The sequence below is a fragment of the Diadema setosum genome, chromosome 7 (assembly GCF_964275005.1).
Source record: "Diadema setosum chromosome 7, eeDiaSeto1, whole genome shotgun sequence".
Classification (NCBI taxonomy): Eukaryota; Metazoa; Echinodermata; class Echinoidea; order Diadematoida; family Diadematidae; genus Diadema; species Diadema setosum.
In genome coordinates this window covers 40,640,068-40,659,952 of record NC_092691.1, presented here as the reverse complement: position 1 = coordinate 40,659,952, position 19,885 = coordinate 40,640,068, and the positions used below count along the sequence as shown (strand labels likewise).

Here is a 19,885-nt window from a genome sequence, read left to right as displayed (position 1 = left end):
AATTCTCTCCCTCCCATCCTCTCTTTCTCTCTCTCTCTTTCTCTCTCTCTCACTCTTGGTCATATTTCTTCAGCGAAATTTACTAGTACCCTATACTTATATGGAATTTCATCTAACTTTTTTTTTTCACAAGACGATAGTAAGAACACAAATTAGTTTTCTACTTTAAAGATGTACGTGTTCGATTTCGATATGTGTGATAATGTAAATGTCAGTGTTATTGCTACATTGTTGTTTTTATCATCGCCATCATCATCTTCGCCGTCGTCATCACCATCATCATCATCATCACCATCATCATCATCATCACCACCATCATCATCATTGCCATCATCATCACCATCATCATCATCACCATCACTATCATCATCATCATCATCATCACCATCACTATCATCATCATCATCATCATCATCATCATCATCATCATCATCATCACCATTATCATCATCAGTATCATCATAATATCATCATTACAATCATCATCATCATCACCATCATCATCACCACCACCACCACCACCATCATCATTGCCATTATCAGCATCACCACTACCACCACCACCATCATCATCATCACCACCATCATCATATCACCACCACCACCACCACCACCACCACCACCACCATCATCATCATCTTCATATCTACCAATCCTGTGACTGAGACCTTGAAATCTGTGTTTTTTCATCCTGTCTTTCTTGCAGGGAGCGGGTTGCACGGCTCTCGTTGTGGCAGTGCTAGCAACCAAACTCGAGCTGAGTAGAGCGGAGAAACACGTCCACAACTTCATGATGGATAACCAACTAACAAAAAGAGTAAGTACGAGCAGGAAGAGAAGGAGGAGGAGGAGGAGGCGGAAGATGAGGATGGTTGCCATGGTACCCTGATGTTAACTGTTAATGTAGGAAGCCATACGCACCTTGAGCTATCTAGAGATGGGCACGGTGGAGATCAGTTCAGAGTATCTTAGAAATATTTAGTCGATGGTTAAATCCATAGGAGGCAATTTCAGTTCAATTTATTTCATCGCAACTCTGAGATCAATTTAAGAAAACAGAAACATGCAGATATGATACAAGTATATCACGTAACGATAAGGTAATCAGTAATCGTGGATTTTAGTGGAGCAGAACTGGTAATCGAGAGTCATCGACAACAGTTAAATACATTGCACAAGGTAACGTATCATTGTAAGGTCTGGTATATAGGGACATCGTTCACTTATATTGCTCTACCATAATGTGTATGATTAGATACAAGCATCACACATATACATAATCACACACAGTACACAGCATGGACATTACAGCATCAGGCCTTCGGATTTACAGTGGATCATGAAATTGAATCGACATAACTTAAAACGCAACCTCTTATCACATCAGCAGCAACAGGAAAGGGGAGGGGATGGCAACATAATCAAGTGTATGGTTCAAAATGATTGGTTGATTATGATGGTCAGCTGAAAACGTGCAATAAAGGGGAAAATAACCACTTCTACGCTTATCACCATTTCCCTACACGTTTGTTCAATTGAAAAACTGTACAAGACAAACACCTGCATACATAATATAATGGGCATACATACATACATAATACACCCCTACATACACACATACATACACACACATACACGTGCAATCCACCTGTATACATGAATATACTCATGAATGACTGTGGAATGAATAAGTGTATTCCTCGGTATTATTGTAAGGTCAAAGTTACGTTATGATTTGAGAAGAGTGTTGGCAATAGGAAGATAATCACCATCTACCTCTTCCATTCATCCTCCCTCAATCATCCCCATTATTTCCCCTTTGTCTCTTTCTCTCACCCTCTCTCTCATTGTCTTTTCATTTGTATTCCCTTCCTCCATTTCTCTCTTGTACACTTTCTGTATCTCTCTCATTCGTCCTAATAATATCAATTGTTTCCTACGTTCAATGCTTGTAATTCATTACATGGAATTTTAAACAGATCTTTTTTTTTTTTTTTCATTACCGCTTCCCTTTGAATGCTTCCACAATATCGTTTCCTGAGAGTTTGTCCTCGGCGATTTAAGCTTCCCTCCGGGCTTAGCGCTGCACATAACAGCGAGTATACCCCGTCCTCTGGGGAAACATTACATTCACATCTCGACTCCTTCTGACTCAGTGTGTGTTGGGGGGGGGGGGGGAGGGAGACTTCTTCATGACAATGATTTGAATTAGACAGAATTCTGGCGTACACCACCTGTGACCTCGCTGCTTCATTATGATAGCTACTCGGAGATGCATTGGAACTAAGCAATGTCAGACCTTGCTTTTCAACTCGAGATAATCACTGCCAGTGGGCATCAAACACATCGTATAAATTTGCCTCGAGTCCGACGATGAAGCTCAGTCTGAAATAAGTATTGTTGTTGTTGTTTAATCAGTGGATAGAAATACAAGAGCTATTTTGGCAAGAGCATAGCCGTATCTGAATCGAGCTCCCACATCCCATTGTTTATGTCATCCTGTATACGCCAAAGAACGGATGCACTTTCTCCTTCTCGCATACTTATCTGGACGCAGTACTGTGTTACTCCAGAAACAAACCCATATCGATTCATTATTTCGAAGTTCGACATCACGCGCTTGATTCTGCCTTGATATACAGTCTCAATCTATTTTGTGTTAGCATAATGAGAACAACTCGCATTTTATGGAGAGCCAATACAGTCCTGTCAGGTTGATTCTCACGGAATTGTCTCTAACGGAAACAGCCCTTTCATTTGCCATTGTGAATTGCCTTGTCTACACGCCAATTGACAATGAGGAATGCGGGCCGAGTTTGGACGCTCAATTCCGGCTTCTGGCTAAACACTGCGGTGCGGAAAGAAAAGCACAGCTGAGACCCTTTGAGGTTTGAAAGCTTTCAGCCAATTTGAAATGCAGATCGAAAATATTTTTAGTACATGACATGACAACCAGATGGATCACCCCGAGCTTTTGGGAAGAAGAAAACTGCATAAAAACGCCAAGACTAATTGATAGATTGGTGAATCTAAAGAGAATTATACCAATAAAGAAATTAACCAATGAATGAAAAACGAAATTACACTAGAAAAGAATAAGAAAATCCAAATATGATGTGCGATTTTTCAAGATTTTTCTCTCCTTTACCGACTTTCATTTTTCGATATAATTTGTAAAGTTAACATTGTTTGAAAAAAAAAATCAGTTTTATTGATGTTGTTGATTACACATTGAACCTATAAACGCTGTTCACGCATTCACTGTGATGACACCAAAAAAGACCTCAGATCGTGTTCCATGTCTCTATCTCCACAACTTATTTGTCGTTAGTGTAGATTACCTATTTTGCCTCATCTGTGTTACTGCATTGAACAGTATATTCTTCAAAAACCAATTTGAAACAGTGTTATCATACAAGGGACCTGTTTCATAAAGAATTACGATTGATCTTACGCTCGATTTATTGAGCGTAACTCAGCGAATCAAGCGTAATATCAACAATGATCGTAAGTCTGTTTCACAAAGATACTTATGATCGATTTAAAACGCAGTTTTAATAGCACATCGAACATAATTATACATATATATATATATATATATATATATATATATATATATATATATATATATATATATATATATATGTGTGTGTGTGTGTGTAATCGTGAGATCAATCTTACGATCAATCTTTATGAAGCAGGCCTGTGTTCCTACTCCGGCCCAGGCGATGTCACCTTTTGAAGTGTTAAATAGATGTACATTACAAGATGTTTCCAAGGATACAATTGATGTGAATCTCGACTCTCCCTTATGATATACAGGGTTATTTCATTTTCAGTGGAGAAACGAGGTCAGGTTGTCGTAATGCTACACTCTCTTTTCCATTTCTCTTGCAGTTAAAGAATGCAGCTGCCAATGTACTGAGGGAAACCTGGTTAATCTACAAATACACCAAACTCGTCCAAAACTCGAGCACAAGAAGAATAAGAAAACACCAAAGAAAATTTTTAAATGCGATTCATAAGTAAGTATTGCTCTATTTTCACCCTATCAAATATCATGTCCGCATAATTATAAAAAATTGATATTCTTACGAGGGTCGCTTTCAATCATGGCTATGGATGTGTTAATAATTGTATAAGGAAATTTTTGATAGAATTCAAATATCATGAGTAGCTAGTTTGGTTGTTGTTAGTGTACCTTGATAATCATAACCCTTTTTTGAATACATGTCAGTACATCTGAGGCTTACGGCATTCTCTTTTGTCAGGTAAGCTCACCAATTATACATTTTATTGATGTTCGGTAACTGTTGCGGCTCTCTCTGGTATCCAATATCCCACTTATTGCATACCAGTGCACGTTTGGTTAGTTACTGACAACACCTCCATTAACCCCTCCTCAAGCAAAAGACCCTTGTTGCGTACTCATATTCGCTTGTTGGTAAACAGTGACTGCTTTGATGGTGATCACGTGACTGGTTTATTGAGTCTCTACTATACCCAGCTTGAGTTGTAGGACTATTGTGTCTTTGTTTGATCAGAGAGGTGCACTCGACTCCCTGGTTTGATGCTAGTGAGCTCCAGCGATATCTTTTTGAAGAGTAAATAGCAACATTTTGATCCCATTTACTATTCAACTGGGCACCTGACAAAGCATTCTACTTGCAGCAGGAGTGAGGCACTGAAACAACACGTCTATGTTTCGGCACTAAAACCGCAAACTTGATACCAGAAAAGACTTTACCCTTTGGCGTTTATTCATCTAAACGAATCTTTATCCCTGGTCGAATGGAGTACTGACAGGTTGTTTTCTCTATGTGGCATGTATATCTATCGTTATGAAGACACTCTAAAGAAAAAAGATGTCGTACTTGCTGTAGTGTTGCCGTAGTGTTGCCGTAGTTATCCAGGTAAATTTTCATCTCAACACGCAGGAGATACCCATCCCCGGAAATCGACCCCTTTACCCCGCGTAATGGGGAAAATGCCTTCCGGCCATTGCCGAAGCGAGATGCCCTCGCCAGTCCACTCCACAGTGTCCTGCTCTCCTTGTAAACTGAAGCTTGGCCTGCTGCTTTCTAACGCCCACTACTTTTGCCATGCTTTGAATATTCAAACACCCGTTTTTCAGGAGGAGGAGGAGGGGGGGGGGGGGAGGGAGGGAGTGAGGGCAGACGTTTGCAACCCCGGCTCATCCGGAATCACCATCATCCATGCAACAAAACTGTTTACCATCATGAGTAATGTATGTCAATGTAGTTATAATAAACTTGCTCTAATTACATACTTGTAGATGCTGTAGTAAAAAAAAAATGATAATAAAATGAAGTACGGCCTGAAAATACCCTTGGTTTCATCTTCAGTGAAAGCACTATCCTCCCAGATATCCGCGCCCTTCTCAGGTAACCACGTATACAACTTGGTCGATAGGGATAAAGAAAGCAGGAGGGCAAAGAAAAGCTGCAATAGTATGCACCATGCAAAAGTCAAACACGAGGTCTCTATAAAGTCTGAAGCCTTATTCACTACACTCATGTCCCACGTCACACTACGCAGGTCATCAATTGACTCCATAATTATCACAGAAAGTTGCTATGATGGCAGGGTACTCCTTCCTGCAAAGGCAGGTGTCATTGATTGATTGATTGAATTTATTGCCACTTCATGGGGTGGAACACCCTAATCAGCAGAGCTGGTTTCCATAGGGGTCCACATACATACAGAAAAATGGTAAAAAGCAGATGATACATACATTTTGAGTAAAAGCCAAAATCATGTATACACAACAATACATATGCACAGAACGATACTAAACACATAAAACAAGCTTAGATTCAAAAGTTAAATACATGTAACACAACTGTAACAACTGATTTTTGGCAGTTATACCTTGAAATGAATAAAAAAAAACAGTTGGTACCATTACAATCCCTAAGATAAGTTAAAACATGTAATATACTGCACATCATTACGAAAATATGGATTTAAAAGTACATCAGACAACAATTCAAGTAAAAGTCACGCAGAGAGTACACAACTGAGAACAAACTTCCAAAAACGAAATACTATATCGATGTAAATAAAATAAAACCATATAAAAATAAAATGATAAAACACATTTCAGATTAACAACGGAGCAGTCATAAAACACAGATACAATGAGTCAAACATAGTTATGAAGCAATAAAACATCTTCAGTCAGTGTATTTACATAACGCTTGAATGCCTCCAGTGACATGGACGGAGTTACCGCTCTTTCAATCTTGTTCCACAATTTAGTGCCTCTCTTATGCGAACCTACGGTTACAATAATTGGTTTTGGGTCTAAGAAGCTTCAGCTGAGACTGTCCAGAACGTGTATTGTACAATAACTAGCGCCACGAGGAATAAAGAGTTCACTGATGCACGGGGGACCAATCTGCCTCACAGCTCTAAAGAGGGAGTGAGCTAATTGTTTAAACCTGCGAACGTTTAAACAATCAAGATGTAAAGTGTCATACAAATTGTTCGAAGGAAACATAGAGTCAACCAGCAAAACAATTCTTAGAGAATGGTTTTGAAGAACCTGCAATTTATCACAGTTACGCTTTCCTGTATTTCCCCAGACTACATTACAGTAATCAAAATGTGACTGTATTATAGATTTATAGAATAACAGCGAGACACGGAAATCATTCATATTACGTACTCTCGTTAGAAGATAAATATATTTGGCGACTTTCTTATGAAGATACAAACTTGTAATTGACATGAGCATTCCATTGCAAATTCTCATCTATTACTACTCCCAGATATTTACATATATTTTTTTTTCTCTGAATTATATAATCATCGATAAACACATTCATATTCCTGGCATTTGATTCAATTTTCTTTAAACGTGATGGTGTACCAAAAAATATAAGTTCACACTTCTTCTTATTCACAAATACTTTGTTATCCGATAACCAGTGCGATACCGAAACAAGATCCTCATTTAACTGTTTAACGATTTCATCAGGTTTCTTTGCAGAACAAAATAAGCAAGTGTCATCTGCGTAAAGTGACAATTCACTATGCTTGACAACAGAAGGCAATTCATTCACGTATAAAGAAAAGAGGATAGGTCCAATCAGGGATCCCTGTGGTACACCACAGTTTATACCTTCCTTATCTGAAACAAAACCATTCACACATGTACATTGTGTCCTGTTCGACAGATAATTTTCAAACCATCTTACAGCATTTTCATCGAAACCATACATTTTTAATTCTTTAATTAGAATAGAATGGTTTACAGTGTCAAAACCCTTTGTCATGGCAACAAGAAGATCCTGCTTCCTGACTGGCTACAAAAAAAAAAATATATATATATATATATTCCAGCGAGAATTGTCATCCTGGCATTCTGTATGACATGAGACCCTTAGGCTTGCTGGCAGGCATCTTCGATGGAAACCTAACTCTAATGATTGTTCAAAGGTTTACCTGAACCCTAATTCTCCTCGACATTGTGTTTTACAGATTACGAAAAACGAAGATGGATCAACGAAAGCTAGCTGACGAGGCTAGTACAGTAGTAGATATGGCAAAGGTAAGAAATCCTCGCTTTAGCTTCGTGTCATTTGATGTGCCTGTTTTACAGCCGTTTATACCGTCTTTGTTTAAATTATCCGGTTATCTATACAATGTGACCGAATATTTTCTTTGCATACAATATGCGTATTCAAATATCTTATTTACTTGAAATGCGTATACGATTTATACACGCAGTTTCCGGTATCATACAAATCCGCCTCTTTGTCTTTATTGCAGTCTAAATATCTTCTCTTACAATACTTTCTTTGTATTTCTTGTTGGCGTGTTCGTAATTATGTTGAATACTCCCTTTACGTCCCCTTGTTACTATCTAAAAGTCAGATGAGATTCTATCTGTAAATTCACATTACGTACCAGAAAATTTTCAACTAAACTAAGTAAAAAAAGGTATAATCAGTAATGGTCAGGGTTTTGAGAAAATGTGTGTGAAACTGTGATTTTGTCTGGAATGTCTAGAGCGCAAGCATTGGTGTAGACTGGCTGAATATTTTTTTTCTTTTTTTTTCCTTTTTTTTTTTGGTGAGAATGAATCTAGACGTTGGAGGAAACAATGTGCGTGGTCAATACGTATTGTGGGCTGTAGTCGTAATCCATCTTCCATTTTGTCTCGGTATGGCGCGTTTGCGCGTGCTCAACATGAGTCTGTATCTGTCCATGTGGTCACTCGTCTTCATTTTTTTGTCCTCCATCCATTGCGTGTGTTCATCAAATTCAAATGGAGTCCGTAGTCGCTGAGAAAGAAAATATGTAGCATTGGTATGCACGAAGGCCGTTGATTGCACACTAAATGTGTATGCACCCTGGCTGATCTCTTCTGCCTTTACATTACACGTGTAGAGTGTGTCACAAACCTGTGAAGATCTTCGTTTGGATGAACGTGCGATGTCCAACTAAAAGCTATAGCCCCAGAAGCGCGTGCAACGCGACCCCTTGCGATTTTTTCCGCATCATTTCAGCGCTACTTCAGGGACCTGTTTCATAAAGAGGTTTGCAATCATTGTAGATTGCGATAATAATCGGTGGTTGTAAAGGTTGAAGCCAGAAAACAACTGGTCATCCTTTAGCATTATTTTGTGTTGTTCCTGCAGTAACTGCAATTACTGGCAATTGTCAAAAAAAAAAAATGGTCCAAAAAAATTTGCAGACATCCTTATGAAACGAGCCCTACAGCGTAAATCAAAATCGTGCATGACGCAAAAATCTTTGAAGACACCTAAAAGCAATTCAAATGCGTATTGCTACTTGCCCGTGCGTTCATATTGTTTGCGCAGTGTTTTTGGTTCGTAAGCTTTTATAATTCGTGTTTATACAAAAGCTGTTATTTTAATTATGTCCCATTTAGTCTATTACTTCTTCTTTTTCCTTCTTTCTTTTGCCTCGGTTTTTAAAATCAGTGATCATATCAGTCGAATTTCGTGTATTATAATGATACTGTTCTTTGAGCATGTTCGGTACATGATAATTCCACTTTATTATCACTGAATGTTGAGTTACAAGCATTCATCAGTGTCTTTGCCATCCATTTTATATTATGAAGATCATTTTACAGCATAATCATTTTTTATACCATTTTCATTGCAAATCAACTTATTCTAAATTTTTGTTTCTTTATCTCAAATGTTCTTCATGTGAAAAGATGTTTATATTTAAAGTGTCTTCAGCATGCAAAAAAAAACAACAAACAACTAAGCTGTGGTTATCGGTTTTTATTTATCGTTTATCGATTGTCTTAAACAGTTATTGGTTCAATAATGATATTTTATGTATTACACTCTGCACATAAATTTATGAGATGACCACGTCAAAACTTTTATGAAAATGATGGACAATCCTTTTGAGTTCGTTTGTTTATTCTTGTGTTCATTTCACATTTTACTTATACACATTTTCATGTTCATCTTGAAACTATATTATGTTCATTTGACATTCACATACTTCCATAAAAATGGATATTACCAGTGATGTCTTCAAAGCATCAAATTATACGCTGAATTACATAGCGGTCACTCTCTTAGTTATTACCTCTTCACCTTTAAATAAATATTATGTTTGATATGATTTTTACTTAAAGCATTACAAAGGGGAATTTTTTACTTGGAATTTTTCGTTTATTCTGTGAGACATCACTGTCTTTTCTTCATAACTATGCTGTCCAAAATGAGCGAGTTGTATTATTTTTGCTTTTTTTAGTTTACTTCAAGTTGCCGAGGTCATGATCCGATGTGGTCGGCTGGGGCGAAGTGACATTTATTTCTTTTTCTCGGTCGACCGATCCCTCAAATTCTGCAAAGAGTAGATATAATATAGAGAGATGTGTGTAGTCGGCTAGATAGTATTCAAGGTACCACAAGGGGAACATGGCGCCGAAACTGCCCGCGTTCGTCTCACAACTATGATCACCTTTAGTCGCCCAGTCACGCGTATCTATACGTGAATAAAGCCATGCAGTCAGCCAGTTAACATCCGTGAATGACATCTCCTCGGTCACAGTCAAAGCAGGTTAAATCCTCGTTTGAGCAAGCTACCTTGAGTGCTAAACCAAATTTATTTTGTTTCTCCAAAAATGGCAGAATTGAAGAACTGCGTCAGAGTGTAATGGAAAAGATAATTATTCTGCAGCATCCGTTCATGCGCGTTGAAAAGTATTACCGTACTTTTGGCAAGGATATACGCGGTTGGTATTTGCCCAATTTAAAGTTTGGTCTCCATTATAATTGTGTTTGACTCTACCCCAGATATCTGCCCCCCCCCCTCCCCTTGACTAAAAGAATTGATCCGTTGTCTAAGGTTCAAAATATTAGCTCTGATATGTCTGAATGGTGTTTAGTCCTGCTGTTCATGACAGTTTGTAGAAGTCTCCTTTCCACTGTTGGAAATTCCATAGGCATGATAACTTGAGTCTTCGACAGAAAGCTCCGTAATCTAATCTTGATTCATTTTCAATCTACAGTCAAGAATGGTATACACTATGAGTAATGACATAATGGATGATAGAACATGGCTACCCTTTAAGCTGAACTGGTATGGATGTGAAAAATGAAAATGGAGAAACCAATCTTGTAACAGTGCCTGGCGTACAGTGATGCCATGTCACACGGATCTTTAGTAGTGAGGTGCCATTTCATCAGGGTTTTCCATCAATGATTAATACATCATATCCATCAATTCATGTTCAACAGGTTAACAGAGAGAAGAAAAGAGGATCATATGGTGTACCCTCAACTGAAGAATGAATAGTTTAACTCGGCCCGTACGTGTTAATGTTCAGAATATCACGCATTCCGTGTAACAAGTTCTCTTTCAGTATCATATCCATCCAGTCAGGCATAGCGTACTGCAAGCCTTTATACGCGTTGTCACATCATTGAACCACCAGTCTCGTTGTGGTACTGCTCTCATTATCATAATACGTTGTGTATTCGGCCTGACAAGCACCCCCCCCCCCCCCACCCCACCCCGATTGCCACCAACCCGCGCCCGAACCATTCCGATGTCATTTTATGCGAGCGAGGGGAGCCCGCCCGCGGTCGGCCGAGCCGCCGACTCTCGGTGGAATCAAAAGCTAGGTGTTGCACGGTAATTTCTTGGCGATGTGACCTTTCGCGAGCCGCATAGCTCGGGGCCTGCAGAATTCATCGAGGGATGCTTCCACACTGCAAGGGAGAGCTGCATAATATAGCAGATAGCACCTTCCACTTTCGTGTGGTTGCAGCATATATGCCTACGTGGCTCTGCATCCGTTTATAGGTATTGATATCTTTCATTTGACGTCCCTAAGACTCTACAAATTCCATATCTAAGAAAAAGGGGGAAAAAGGATTCCTTGTCATTCATGAAGAGTCCATGTCAATCAAACTGAGAGAGATACCCCCCCCCCCTTCATTTCTCTCTCATATTGAAAGCAAGTGAGCTTTGCAGCGAAAATCAACTTATTTCATTATCTTAACCAACGACCAATCTAAAACATTTACCCTTTTCTCCCACGGTTAACGAATATAACAAAACAACAAGAAGGAAAAAAACAGTGAACCACATTCGCATTGCATTGGAGATAGAATAGCCTAAACAATACCCACGTCCTGCGATATCTCCCCTCCTCAAGTCCTGACATTTAGCGGGAAAAATGTGAAGCAGTCAACGCTGATAATGTGAACGTGGTGCTCCCTCAACATTATTCATTCGTACAGTGACCCTAATATAGCTACCAGCTTTCTCGTTAGGATCTACCCATACCCTCCTCCAGCAGGCTCGGTTTTTTTCTAATATTCCTCTAACACCGCTCACTCGCTGCTCTCAACGCACCTAAAATGTGGCATTATGAATAACTTATCATCCGCGGTTACACTCACTTGCACACGATATGCTCTGCCTAAGTAGCCGCTGCTTTGTATATAGATTCAGGCACCGGGTAAAAGCAGCCACAGAAACCTTTCGAGTAGTTATTCCTGAGGAGACATACACTTAACTCTCCAACGATACCCACTCCTGAATTGTACCATAAAGTTTGTCTCCGCTTTATCGTGTCTATAATTTTATTTTATATCATAGCTATTATCATTATATTATTACTATTATCCTTGTTATTATTATTATTATTATTATTATTATTATTATTATTATTACTATTATTATTATTATTATTATTATTATTATTATTATTATTATTATCATCATCATCATCATCATCATCATTATCATTATTATCATTATCGCTATTATTATTATTATTGCTATTATCATCATGATCTGCATTTTCTCTGTGTGAGATCACATGAATAATAAAAGAAAAAATGTAACCATCAGTGGGATATCGGGAGCTGGCGGATACCTTTTTGATACAAGTTGGCGATTTTTGCGCTCCTCAGAATTGTAACTTTGATTTGTGCCTATATACAAAAGTATGTATGTTACCACCCATGGATCATCCTTTGGTTTGATGGACGGATCGTGTTACATCATACACCACTTGAGTCAGCCATCCTGTTAAGTTTGAAAAATTTGGTGTCCGTTGGACGATTTGTGCAGGTTCATAAAAATAAAAAAAAAAATAAAAAAAAAATCAAGCAACATATCGGTCGAATCGACCCTGCATTGTGTTTTCGATCATTAAAATCTCGTCATGACTTTCATGCAGTGTTAACGCGCGAACACACACACATTGCAACATTGCAGTGGCGGATGCAGGGGGAGCGCACCGGGCGCCCTTCCCCCTTTATTTTTGTTGAAACAAAAGGAAAAAAGAAAAAAATGGGGGAGGGGTGCGTGTCCCCCCCCCCCTTTAATTTTGTAAAGGTGCCCCCTCTTTACCGAATTCACGGATCCCCCCCCCCCCCCTTCATTGATGTACTACATGATTGCACTTTGGATGGTCAACCTAACAGACCCTTTATTCTGCATTCAAGCTAGAAGGCACCCCTTTCTGGGGGATATCTCTTGTTTTACTGTTCTAACTGTTCTTTGAACTGGCGAGAGGGTTTGTGTGACTGTTTGAGTGATGCATAGTTGCCTACATTGAAGTCAGTTGTATAAAGTCATGAAAAGTTTGGAAAGACGAAGTGAATAATGAAACAAACTGTTTTAGAGAAGGAACACAACCAGGATAACTCTTATCCTTTATTAGTGTGCATTTATGTCAAAGAACGATGTAGGCATTTTGTTCTCATGAAACCTATCTATCTTTGTAAATCCTGTGAAATCCGTCATGTAGAACTAATTGATAAACGTGGTGACACGCACTAACTAGACTAGCGAAGTACTAATAGTGACCTTCGTTTCCCGATACTTAATGCTGTGTAGTCCATGGTAGTCGTGGCTCGGTGAAAACCCGTTTGATAGAGTAGGAATTTATTAACCAAGTCACTAACAGGACAGTATTTCCTTTCCCGTCCCATAAGTTAACCTCTTCCGAGGCAGAGTGCTGTCGCAAGAGAGCGATGCCTGCCTTGTATACACTTTTAGACCTCCTGTCCTCCATTTGTTGATACTTCAGCCCCAGTCCCGTATACTATAAAAGATGATGTAGATGGCCACTTCGAGCTCTCGAATGGGCGCACGATGCCAGACAAAAAATGTCAGCAGAAAGCAAATAACGGCGTTGTAAAATCAAACCAAAATGCGCAAGTAATTTTTTTCCCCCGCATCAAAAAAGAGAATTATATATTGATATCATAAGATTGTAACAGCGCCCTCTGGAAGCAAGACGGAAGGGACTTCGATACTGATTTCAAAGAAGTCTATTTACGAGCACATTCTTGACTGTGTTCCGCGTTTTGCGATAGCTTTTGAACGAATGACCTGCCAAGGACGGCGTCAGGAATTTTCTTTCCTTTTTTGAACGGTAGATGGCGCTGCATCCCGTCGATAGCTCAATGTGGTCTTACCCCACTGACAGACCAAAATACAATTCTGTTTTTCCATCCACTGGTACCCACTCCAACAATCGGTTTAACGGCAGATGTAACAACGACAAATTCGGTCTGACAGGAAAGAACCGGCTAAAGAAAGAAAATATGAACGAATTCTTCCCTGTTCATGTTCCGCCCCTACACAAATGTCTTCACTTCTTTGTTTATGTACCACAGCCGTTGCTAGTGCGCGTTTCACGAGCTGAAATGGCCATGTACGCATCTAAGCCTCCGGTTGTATTCATACATGTAGGTAATACGCCCTCACTCCCTCATCCAATGGCTGTTCATATTACTCCATTATCATGAAGACTTTCCTTTTTTCTTGTTTTTTTTTTATCGCTCGCATCTACCAGTTGGTTTATTCTTTTCTCTCCCGCCCTGTAATGTCTCGTTCAAACCCTTTACCTGACTTTAGATTCGATAACCAGACAGTTCTTGCATGCCCGCCCTTCCTCCCCGTGTCGTGAACCCGCGTTCAAACCTTTCTTTGCCTATTCTGGCGCCAAAATTCTCTGACGTTCAACGTCAATTTTCGAACATCTTTCTGTGTCCGTCCAGACCAATATTGTATTCGTAGATTGTATACTTCCCAATATCTGCCCTTCTATTTAACCACATTCTATCAAACGATGTACTCGTACTAGTATTTCCGACATATCTTAGCAAACAATCCACACTTATAATCAAATTGTAATCAATAGATCCCCTTTTCAACTCGGGTCCACGGAGTGCATGTCACACAGTGCATGTACTATCGAGCATTAACGCGCTTCTACTCAACCATATAAATACAGCGTTCTGTTGATGTGGTTACAAAGTCTTACCAACTCAGCGTTAGTTTGGATGTGATCTAATTTCAGCATATATTCATATATATTATTGCTCATTTATATTGCAGTGCCTTTATTTATTTTATGCTACTTCTAACTTTCCATGTTGAAACCTAGCAGCCTCCCATTTGAATTATTTACCTAGTCTGTTTATTTTCAGATTCAGTGTCCATGAGTATCATATAATCAACTCCGTATATCTCTATGTATTTATATTTGTGATATTACTTATATAACCTGCCGTATCTGGTGATCCTAGTGTTGAGAAGTTTGTATTAGTGAAGCAGATGCGACTTTGCCGGCGAACATAGACCAATGGCATCTTTTGATCAGTGCTAAGCTTTTCCTCGCACTTCGTCATTGCCTTTTTCTTCTCTCTGCTTACGTAGAAATCTTACATAGATTTCCTTCACTTCATTGAGTAACTACGTCACTCTGTAAATGATTCATTAGTGAAAATGTGGCTATTGACAAAATGAGATCGTTAAATCAATTGTTTCAAAAGTTCAAAATCGATCTTTATAGTTTGAGAAGAAATGGATATGAAGTCACAAGGTATAGTGCACAATACTAATAGCCTGCAAACCATGAACCATTCGACAAAGGGAACTTAAATCTAGCACCATCGGATTCCTCCGGAGTTGTGTCTTGCAAGGAGATCCGGAAGTTCACCTGAAAGTTTTCTAATGTCATCAGAATGCGAACCACTTTATTGCACACCTGCAAATATCTTGTGGCAGGTCTTCATGTTGTCTACATGGGTGAGTTGCAAGTTGGATGAGACTAACGCACGAAATGCTCGCTGTGATATTTTGTCAGCGTCATGTATGCGTGTTTTCAAACTGCTTCCCGTGTTTCTCATTGAGCGACAACAATGAATCTTTGATTGATATCTAGGGGTCATTCTTTTGTATTGCTCGAATCGCGGGACTTGGCACTAGGACAAGTTTGGTGCCCTTAGATTATTAATTATAGGGGGAACTACCATATTGAAAGTTCCTGCAATTACGACAAAGTCTATAATAGGTACCTCTACAATGTATCGAGAACACGAAAATTTCTTTCCTTAAATGAAACGGCTGGTGAAAGAGACCGTGGACTTAAGGCGGACGCTTTGTCATGGCGCTGCTGCGGCGTGGGTGTTAAAGCACATAGCCTCGGGCGAACCATCGTTTGCTGTCTGTCCAGGAGTAATTGTACGCTTTCATTAAGAGAAGTTAATTTCGTTCTCGTGGCAATTTGTTGGGGCTAATGTTCCATTTGAGATGTGTTGGGATTGCTCAGAATATGGACACTTAAGAGGAAACAGCATCTTGCCTTGAAACAAGGCCAGTAAACATCCCCAAGTCTACACCTGGGGACATTACAATCTCAACGTGACGTAGCAAAAATATGAATAAATAGATTAATATATAAATACAACATGGCGGAGTAAAAAGAATGTGTCTCTTTGCAATTTGCCAACCACACTTCTGAATTCGTTGCGAGTATTATTCCTGGCTATAACAGATGATAAAGAGGAGCTTCAATAGAAGAGGGTGAATGCCCCATTCGCAACTTTATTTTTGAGTGTCAGTAGTCTTTTCTTTGTTTTTTTTTTCTCCATCTGTTTATTGGCTTATTATGATATTGTTTCCATATTTCTCTCATCAAACTAAATGCGCATGCGCTGCTTGCGCGGAGCGCGTTCCATGTAAATGTATTGTGCGCCTGTTATTTTGTGTATTTGTCGATTATCGTTTCCCACAAAACCATGCTGGGTACCGATATGTCCAGTATAAAAAAAGCACACACCGCAGCTATTTTCATCCTGTTGGCTTACCATACACTTTGCATGCATGTGAGCATGAATGATGTATTGTGTGAAAAGTAACCGCAAGGTTCGTCTAGCTTTTTAGTTATTATTGTTGCCTGTGTGTAACTGATTGTTGCAATTGCCAATACAGTTGGTGAATCCCTGCAATTTTCACTCCTTATGACGTCAGTGCCCCTAGGGTTGTAGATCGATGAAATCAAATTACCATAATGTATCACATTCTTGAAAGTATCATTCTAGTGTGTTGACAAAGTTTTACAGTATCCGAAAATACTTGACTCCCAAACTATTGGTGCGCCATCCTTGCCCTGTACATTTCTTAATTCAAGTATCCCCGAAAAAAAAAAGAAACAATGTAACATGATAGTATGTTTCTTTCACCCCTAACTCTTACCATCCTTGGCGGATTTTACTTGGTCGGCGATTCACCCCAATAGACGTTGTTTCATTTGATATTTGGCAGTGACGGTAACATCAATTCAAACGAAACAATCCAGCAATACTAAGGACACAGCATAATTCTCATAAATTCCAGCTACTTTTAAAAGAGTGTTGAGGGGTTTAATGATAGGCTTCCTCCATAAATTATTTGTTTCATTCTTTATTTCTTATATCTACAGGATTTTATCCACATTTTTAAGTTGTATTTAAACACAGAGCAGTTTTTGATATTCAAAATCAAGCCTAAGAAGAAATTGAAATAAATCACTTCGTTATAACACAATTTCGTGTAAAACATTGCATTCTTCTTCTATATATATCTTTTGCAATACTTTTTGCGCTGAGCATTTTTAATCGAAAAAACAATTAGAGAGTATCCCCTGACTAGAGGCGACATGTAGAATAAAATGCTCAACCGAAGCCTTGAAAAAAAAAAAAAAAAAAAAAAAACTAGTCCCGGTATCGAGTCCTTTTAGCGAGGGCTAGTAACCCCATAAAAATGTAAGAATGTCATGAATTTCATCAGAATTATGAACATGCCCCCCTATTCACAGGCTTATTCCTAAAAGTCGTATGAGTTCAAACAGTTTTTCCTCCCCTTCATGTTGATATCTTTTGCTGATGCGTGATGAATTAAATGCACGGAATTGTTACTGCAGCATGTAACTGACACATTCGTGAAATTCTTCTATTTCAAAATCAGCGAAAGAGGCCCAAAGAGAATGAAATTATTGACGACGGTTTGTCCAGGCTGCACCACCTCATAATGCAATAAACATTCTCCATACGCGGTTATAAACACTTATTGTCTTGTTAGTTTAGGCTCACTAACACCGCCTGTGGAAGCAAAATGGTTGATATTTTTTAATCGACACTCATTCTTAATGGGATTTTCCCCTCAACTCATTAATGCTTTCAAATTCAGTGTCATCATTATTCAGTGATCCCCATTTCGTGTAAGTCAATGTTGACCCAATTCAAAACAAGTAATGAATACACATTTTTATGGTCAGTCTGTAATTTGTGTTCTACCAGGCCTCTTGCTGTCTCGAGATAGAAGAATCTGCGAAGTGGATAAGGTGCTTATGTTGAATGGTGATGCTATTACACACAGCTTTGCGACATAAATTTTGCGCTTCTTTGATGTGGTGTTTTATCCGTTGCTTGGTGTTCAGGAGAAGGCTCTTTCAAAATAGAATGTACGTATCAGAGTAGTCTATGCAATAGCGTACAAGTACCGTTCGACATCAGTGATTCTATTTCACGAAAAACACATAGATAGAAATTTTGACGAAGTATGTATTATTATCATCTGCAGCTATATCCTCTAGCATATCATTGTTCTTTTTCATGAACTTGCAATTTTCACGATGTCTAAATTTTCATATTTTGCATGTGTTACTCTTGTTTGCTGTTTCAGACGCAAAATATAATGTTCGAGATGATTTCAGATATGCATTCTGGAAGAGCCGAGCTTGCGGAAAGGGTGAGCCGTCTGGAGAGGAGGCTAGACCAGCTGCAGAGTTCTCTGGACGGGCTCCCCCAAGTCATGGCGGCACTGATGCAGAACGCTCAACTCCTGCAGCAGCAAACGCAACTCCTGTCCTCCCAGCAATATCTGACGCCCCCATCGCCCAACCTCATGCAGCCGACGATGCAGGACAATCGCTTCAACCAGATGCAGTGTATGGAAAGCGACCTGCCAAACAACCACCACGCCGCGATGAACTCAACGCGCGGCGCGGGCATGCGACTGCGCCCGCTACACTCACTGCCTATGCAGTTCTCCAGCGGTGAGGAACCGCGTAGAGAAGACACTGTGAGGGCGTTTAGCATTCCCGATGTCAGTATTACGAAGGAAGGCAACCGCGGACCTTGAAACTCGTGCAGAACTGAAAGAGAAAAAAAAAATACAGCACGACGCCGCTTCCGAATTTCTGCAGTCACTTTCCGCGAAAGGTGTATGGAGGACGTGAACTCGAGCGGGTATGTTCATTCAAAGGCGAATCAGATACACAAAATGCCAAATAAACAAGTACAACACGTCATGTATGCTGGATCATCTCAGACTGTGACATTACAGTGTATTCACAGAGGCGCGAAGGTCTGGGCGCATTTTCATATAGCTTCCATACCAGTAGTTCAGCTTTATTTCTGGAGCTAGAAGACAACGGAAAGCTCAGGAAATTTCTGTTATATGCTGGATGAGGCGAATCTGTGTGTAGGCCATTCTCCCTGGTGGAGAAATAGGGTAGCTTGACAATAACAATGATAGATTTGCACATCCAGGAAGTGCTGACAAGAAGAAAGTGGTCGAATGTGTGTTCAAACTGGCTTGCCCCTCACACATTCCTGAAACATACCAACAAGGTGCAATTCACATCACATCAAGCGGTGGATGTATTGCCTACACGGTAGGGCAGACAGCCCGAACTAAAAGCTGAGAAGCTGCAAAGTGCGCGGCAGCTGTCGACGTGTGGAGGGGTCATGGCCGTAGAGGGCAGTGTTGCCAGAGAGAGTATGCAGTGATTTCACTGTGAGTGCACTGTTCGCGTCTGGTTACAGTTAAGCTGCACTCTAGTCGCTCCTCATTAAGTTACAACTTCTGAGAAGGAATGTAGGGTCCTTACACAGCTTTCGTTGAAATCATACCTGCGTGAGATATACTTCCCCGCAATTTTACGTTGTTTTATTTCCAGTGGTAATGTAAGGACAGTTAACATAGCAATTAGTGGTGCAATGCTAATCCCTCAAGTCCCGTTTTAACAACATATAAGTGTACATGCCAGACTTGATTCTGTGATGTACGC

At 39.6% G+C, this 19,885-nt stretch overlaps 1 protein-coding gene across 1 annotated transcript in view; it reads left to right on the top strand.

Annotated features, from left to right (window-relative positions):
- The window catches only part of LOC140230806 (uncharacterized), a 114,412-nt gene extending 95,458 nt beyond the window's left edge, over nucleotides 1–18,954 (top strand). The window contains exons 6-9 of the mRNA XM_072310948.1: nucleotides 707–817; nucleotides 3,898–4,025; nucleotides 7,507–7,576; nucleotides 18,496–18,954. Of these exons, the coding sequence (XP_072167049.1) occupies nucleotides 707–817; nucleotides 3,898–4,025; nucleotides 7,507–7,576; nucleotides 18,496–18,954 (768 nt within the window). The remainder of the gene's footprint in view (nucleotides 1–706; nucleotides 818–3,897; nucleotides 4,026–7,506; nucleotides 7,577–18,495) is intronic.
- Nucleotides 18,955–19,885: the final 931 nt, after the last annotated feature.